This window comes from Helianthus annuus, chromosome 11 (assembly GCF_002127325.2).
Source record: "Helianthus annuus cultivar XRQ/B chromosome 11, HanXRQr2.0-SUNRISE, whole genome shotgun sequence".
In the NCBI taxonomy this organism is placed as follows: domain Eukaryota; kingdom Viridiplantae; phylum Streptophyta; class Magnoliopsida; order Asterales; family Asteraceae; genus Helianthus; species Helianthus annuus.
This window is the reverse complement of record NC_035443.2, coordinates 47,060,896-47,067,502: the sequence shown is the minus strand read 5'-3', so window position 1 is coordinate 47,067,502 and position 6,607 is coordinate 47,060,896. Positions and strand designations below refer to the sequence as shown.

The 6,607-nt window shown below is 37.0% G+C and overlaps 1 protein-coding gene across 1 annotated transcript; it reads right to left on the bottom strand.

Annotated features, from left to right (window-relative positions):
• Positions 1 to 3,349: 3,349 nt before the first annotated feature.
• LOC110890167 (glyceraldehyde-3-phosphate dehydrogenase GAPCP1, chloroplastic) lies at positions 3,350 to 6,607 on the bottom strand. Its single transcript, XM_022137736.2, has 13 exons — positions 6,088 to 6,607; positions 5,938 to 6,005; positions 5,797 to 5,835; positions 5,490 to 5,590; positions 5,156 to 5,268; positions 4,948 to 5,047; positions 4,722 to 4,868; positions 4,542 to 4,602; positions 4,340 to 4,437; positions 4,008 to 4,150; positions 3,834 to 3,917; positions 3,664 to 3,753; positions 3,350 to 3,564 (listed from the first exon to the last, which is right to left on the bottom strand). The coding sequence occupies exons 1-13, from the start codon at positions 6,228 to 6,230 to the stop codon at positions 3,510 to 3,512; spliced, it is 1,242 nt and encodes a 413-aa protein (XP_021993428.1). The 5' UTR covers positions 6,231 to 6,607; the 3' UTR covers positions 3,350 to 3,509.

The window sequence follows — 6,607 nt, the reverse complement described above, 5'->3', positions numbered from 1 at the left end:
TCATATTTTCATATATTTCTAGTTTTTATACCTTTAGTTCATGTATTTCATATTTATACCCCAATTTTATGTATTTATACCTCTATTTCATGTACCTATACATCCATTTCATGTATTATACCTAAATTTTATGTATTTCTAATCAAAACTTTTAGCCCAAATTTGGTTTTGTCTATTAGCCAAAATTAAATGAATTAACGGAGTGAGTGCAGGCCCTCGCTCAACGAATTTAGCAAATCCCTGTTTATTTTTTTCCTAGTGAAATGTGTGGAATAGCTAAAATAAAATATTAAGAAAATTGTAAAATTAAGCAACAAAAACGAAATTTTTATTTTATTCTTCACGTCCAGGATTACGTCCTGGATCATTGGATAGGAATCCAAAGATGAAGAGAGAAACAAAGAATATTACTACTGTGTAAACGAAAAGTTTGAGAGTAAGCATTACATAACCTCCAAGAAACCAAAAACTGTCAACCTAACTGAATAAATCAAACCGATTAACTGAAAATGGTTTGTTACTAAAATAGACTAATCGATGACCTCGATTTTGGTTGAGGATAATCTAATCAACCGAACAATGCACACCATGGCAATGTCTGTGTTTCCCGACGCATTGCGCGCGTGTGACAAACGACAAAATATCCGGTATTTCCGTGCACTTAATCACTATTAAAATTATACAATTTTGTGCATTAGAAGACTTAATTACCATGTGTTTGAATCTCATAAGTCTAGCAATCACAAGGAATATATTTCATTTGCATATCACATGATTTTATTCGTTGTGTCCCGAAACAATACAAACTATGCACAAAGACCGTTGGTAGATTATCCAGCTAGACTAGTTATGTCACGGTTCCGGTACTCAACTAAACGACAAGTATAGGACTTAGAATTAGGTCCAACATCAAGTTATACCAAACCCCAAGTGGGAAAACAAGTATACATGTTAAGATCTTCCGGAAATATACAAACACTAAAATTGTCCGATCCGAACCATGAAATAACAATTTTTCAGCCAATTAGTAACAGAATTCAGCAATATAAGATCCATGAATGATGTTAAACATCATAAACAACATCAAAGATCTTAAATATATCATAAGGATATATAAACATCAATTACCATACAAGTTGCATATGTTAATGGAACAAACAAATGAAAAAGAATCTATTTGATTAAAAAAAGTCATTCAATTTTGATAGGAAATGGGTAGGAAAAAAGTCAATAAGTGATAGTATTCTGGAAATGTTAGTGCATGAAAAAAATAACATAATCATGAATTGATGGAAATAAAAACAACATTGGAACGGTGATCCGTGTATAGAAGAAGTAGGAAGAAAGGGACAAGGAGTTTTTGGTAATTAGCTAACGTTTCAATGGAATGTTGAGAATTCCTTTCACTATGTGAAGGATCGTTAAAATCCAATAAATGATGGAATTAATTGCAAATGCAATTCAATCCATACCAACTAGAAGCCAACAAACCGGGTATTTTTAATAACCATTTCCGGTTCCGGTTATTTGATTAAAAAAACCATACTCTGTGTGCCTGATTCTGGGTAGGGTTCGGTTCTGATTCTTAAAAAACCGAGTATTAAAATACCCTATTTTCAACCATTGGATGTCAGCCCAATGGCCACCAGCCCGCATTCTAACCCGGAGGTGGTGGGTTCGAGTCTTGCTCGTTCCCAATGCCCCTACGGTAGCGGATTTACCCCCAGACTCAGGCTTGCTGGGTGGCGGTCTGCGAGGTGGGATCACCTCGACGGTTGGGAGGACCGTGGAATTCCCCCCACCCCCCTATTTTCGGGTTTTTTATACCCTATTTCTAAGTTTTTTTGTTCTATATTTTCGTATTTTTTAATACTCTATTGTTTTTTTATTACTCTATTTTCTCGTATTTTTTTTCTTATTATTAAATATACATTGTATATTGTAAGAAAATTAAAATAAATGCACCAACATAAATTTAAAAGAAAGATATTAGAATCATGTATCGGGGATAGACGGGTATAATCGATTCCGTTCCGATTCTTGTTCGGTTTCAGGTATTAATCGGGTATCATCGTTTCCGGTTCCAGGTATTGAGATCAAAATACATACCCTATCTATAACCTACGAGTAGGGTCGGTTCCGGTTTCGAGTATAGAATACCCAGGAATATAAATACTACATGTCAAAATTAGCGCATGGAACCAAACCAATTGTGACCACGAATATTGAACTACTCCGCCATGAATACCAGAGATACAAACATTGTCAATTGTTGAACCTTCACGTTTGGTTTTGTAGAGATAAAAGTCATAAAACAGTCCTAGGTAAATAATAACAGAATACTTTGGCCGGTCCTGAGAATTCATGTACCCTGTTCGAGCTTGAAAAAATGTGCCCTTACCCTTAACGAAATTGGGTATTTGGCTCACTAAAGGTCTAAACCTAATGCCAAAGGGGTTAATAACTAATCTAAATCATAAGAATAGTTTTGTAACGAGGCCTATGTTGGTGTTTGTATGGGTGTATCCTATTAAAAAAATATTTTACATATGAATATCGGGTTTTTTTCGTAAAAAAACGTGCCCTTGAAGTATTGGGCCTTGACCAGTGGTCCTCCCCGCCCACCTCGAGGGCCATCCTTATTTTGGTCTCCTGGTTCCCGTTACACAGTAGCCGACAACACCAACACATAGTCTTTCCTCTCCGCCTCGATCTCCCTGCGGCTCTCCCAAGAGGGAACCGGCCAACCGCACCCCAAGGCCCAAACGTGCCGTCCGGAATTCTTTTTTATTCCAACAAAAAGCCCATTAACACTTTAATCAAATTAATCCATAAGAAATTGGTTTCTGCAAATCCTAGGAAAACATGTGGATCTATTTATTTTGAATTTTTAATAACTTTTATTCTTAAACTATTTTAAGTTAAATTCATTTGGTTATCACTTATAGTTATAACAGTAAATAACATGGTATGAAATTTGACCCGTTTAGATGCATCAATCAGTGACCTCTTTAAAGACTACCAGGCAATAAAAAACAAATCCATGAACTGCTTAATAGACAAAACACACAATATTGGTTGGTAAGAAGTGGGATGTTTGGATGGTCTCCACATATTATCCCCTAAATTGTCAAGAAAACAAAGTTTTTACAATCAACCAAACCCAACAATATTTTTGGTCTACTTTCTTATACATTTTTGGTCTACTTTCTTATACCATGAAAAACAAGTCATCTGGACAAGTACTAGATAAACATTTGTGGCAAGAATATCTTATGAGCATCTATGGTGAGGAAACAATTGTAAGGTTTTTGAGTTCAATAACAAATGCAAAACATGTCAAAAATGATTTATAAGATAGCAAATGCCAACCAAATGTTTTTTATTTCCCATGTTTGTGTCAAACCCATGACAATAGAGCTACCATCCAGTCCGGTTCAAATATCGAACCATTGGTTCAATTCTACACTATCATTTCAAGAAAAAAGAAATAGAAACATTGTGCTCTTTCAGTTGGAGGCTGCAACCAATGCCATATGCTCAATCAGATCCAACACCCGATTGCTGCACAAACCAATTTTAAACACTCGTTTATTAACCCACATTTCCACGACCAGCAGGCAGACATGCCCGAATGACAAAGAGCAAGACATGTTTTGTTACCTGTAACCCCACTCATTGTCGTACCAGGATACCAGCTTCACAAATGATGCACTTAGCCCTATGCCGGCCTTTGCATCAAAGATACTTGACCTGAAATGGTCAAAGTCAACATCTTCATCAGTCTACTCAAATATGAAAAAGTCAAAAGACAAAATGAACACTAAAATGACCTGGAATCACCAACAAAATCATTGGAGACAACGTCTTCATCAGTGTACCCAAGGATTCCTTGCATGGGACCCTCAGAAGCATACCTTCAATAAAAAGAGAGACCGTTTATGAGGCAACTTGCTAAGTATGTGATAACTACAATAGACTAAATAGTGTAATATTAGATGGCATACTTAATTGCAGCTTTAACATCTTCATAAGAAGCACTCTTCTCAAGTCGACAAGTTAAATCCACAACAGAAACATTAGCTGTCGGGACCCTAAAGGCCATACCCGTCAATTTTCCATTTAGTTCTGGTAACACCTTCCCAACAGCCTGTAATTTTTACATAAAACAACAAAACTTATGTGTTCACAATCTATTTTCATCTTCAAACGGCCCCAAATTATTGCAAATTTCAGAAATCAAGCATATACAGAGTAGGAAAATAAAAAGTTCCCACTTTTAACCGATCAGATAATTTAAAAATACGTGTTATTTGAAGACCCTTGTATAGTTGTTTACCTTGGCAGCACCAGTTGAACTAGGGATGATATTTTGTGCCGCACCACGACCTCCACGCCAGTCCTTCATTGAAGGCCCATCAACGGTTTTTTGTGTAGCTGAACAAATATGGACAAAATAATATAATCATGACTTTTTGTAAATGAAAGGAGCGAAGACGGTTTATAGTTTTAAACATGTATATGCACAAACATAAACAGACCTGTGGTTGCATGCACGGTTGTCATTAGACCTTCAACAATACCAAACTCCTCATGAACCACCTGTACAAGAGGAGCATTTCAACAGGAGTCAGAAAGACTATTTTAATATGTAAATGCTCTTCTGTTTAAACCACGAGGCCCACAAATCACGATTGCAGAAAACTTAAATGAAGTTGTACCTTGGCCAAAGGAGCCAAGCAATTAGTGGTGCAGCTTGCGTTAGATACAATATCCATGTTTGGCTTGTAGGTGGTCTCGTTTACTCCTACAACAAACATAGGCGCATCGGCTGATGGAGCGGAGATCACCACCTTCTTCGCACCACCCTGCACATTGACAAAAAAGTCAACCTAGGGGTACAAATGTCCTTTAAAAGTTTAAGTAAACAAAACCGTGATTTTTTACCTTCTTGTGTGCTGAAGCCTTATCAAGAGTTGTAAAAACACCAGAAGACTCTACAACATAGTCAGCTCCAAAATCACCCCAAGGGATGGTTGCAGGGTCTCTGAACACATATGAAGTTAACGTTTAGGCTAAAACAAATAGAAGCTCATTTCACAAGCAACAAATGTATAAAAAAAAACTATTAACCAAACGAAAACCACCTATATACCTTTGGCTAGTAACTTTAATATGCTTCCCATTGATTTCCAAAGTGGATTCATCAACAACCGAGATGGTTCCTTTAAATGGACCATGTGTAGAATCATACTTCAACATGTAAGCCTGGAGAAGACATTCATTTCATGGATATCTTTCAAATACACTTTTATAACCCTCACATCTACTAATATGTCCTATTAACATTTAGTTGTATGTTTCATTGCATGACATTTAAAAGGCCAGAGTTGATGCACCATCGAGCAATATTTCGACTTAAAAAGGCCAAAACATTAGACCAATCACTGATCAAAAGGAATCATAGTTATTGTAAAGTTCATCCTTACCATGTACTTGGAATCAATAAAAGGGTCATTAACCGCAACAACCTCGATATCATCTCTAAATGTTGCTATTCTCAATACCAGCCTTCCAATTCTTCCAAAACCTGCAAGGTTAACACGACAATGCTCTTCAATCTCCACGCTTATCGACCGTAACAAACAAAATGATATACATGTTCACTTTCATAAGATAAAGTAATTTGTCAAAACTGAAGCCCCAATTTCAATCTCATACACCTTAAATGTGCACAATTAACACATAAATTGCCTGAATATCACATCACATCAATTAAAAACAACAATAACATACCATTAATTCCAACCTTAGTCTTCCCACTGGTACCAGACTCTATAAAACAATCAATTTGTCAGAAAAAAAAGGTAAGAAACAGTTGAAGCATTTAATCAAACAGGTAGAGTGCATGTTATAAACGCATTAACATCTTCTTACTCGTAACAATTGACGGCATCTGCGTAGCAGTAGCCTTAATTAAACAATTTCTTCGTGAATGAAATGTCCTGCATGATTAAATTCAAATTAAACCACCACCAAAATCAATCAATAAATCAAACAATTCATCAAAAACCTAAACACAGAGACCTCAACTGTAAAGACGTAGATCCAACCGAACCAAACGAGGCGGACTGAAGCTTTGGGGCCGGTCGAGTGGCGGAGAGAGACTGACGGGATGTTTCGAGAACAAGTGGTGGGTTGGTTGATCGGAGAAGTGAAGAGAAAGCCATGAATGTGGGTTGGTAGAAACCCTAGAGAGAGAAAGAAGAAAGAGGGAGGTGGGTTTAGAGAGAGAGATGAGAAAAAGGTGTATTTAAATGGTGAAGGTTGGCGGAGATTGTTAGAAGAATAGGAAGGAAAGCAGGTGTTATAAGACTCTTGGGTTCTTTCTGTTGGTCGTTAGTTTACAGCTGTTATAATATAATATTTAAAACGAGAATAAGGGTGGTGGGGTTGTGGTGGTGTGACGGTGGTGTAACGGTGGCGGTGGAGGATCTGGGTTTTGTCGTATCGCAGAATAACGGGAAGTGCCGGGTGACGTGGGCTTAGTTTATGATGTCAAAAGTGTCGTGTTGTGGGGCTTCACGGTTTCACCTAACTCCATTAT

Coding starts and splice junctions, on each gene's coding strand:
- LOC110890167 (XM_022137736.2), bottom strand. CDS start 6,230: ATGGCTTTCTCTTCACTTCTCCGATCAACCAACCCACCACTTGTTCTC. Junction 4,603..4,721: donor GCTTGGCTCCTTTGGCCAAG/GTACAACTTCAT, acceptor CCTCTTGTACAG/GTGGTTCATGAGGAGTTTGG. Junction 4,438..4,541: donor AACCGTGCATGCAACCACAG/GTCTGTTTATGT, acceptor ATATTTGTTCAG/CTACACAAAAAACCGTTGAT.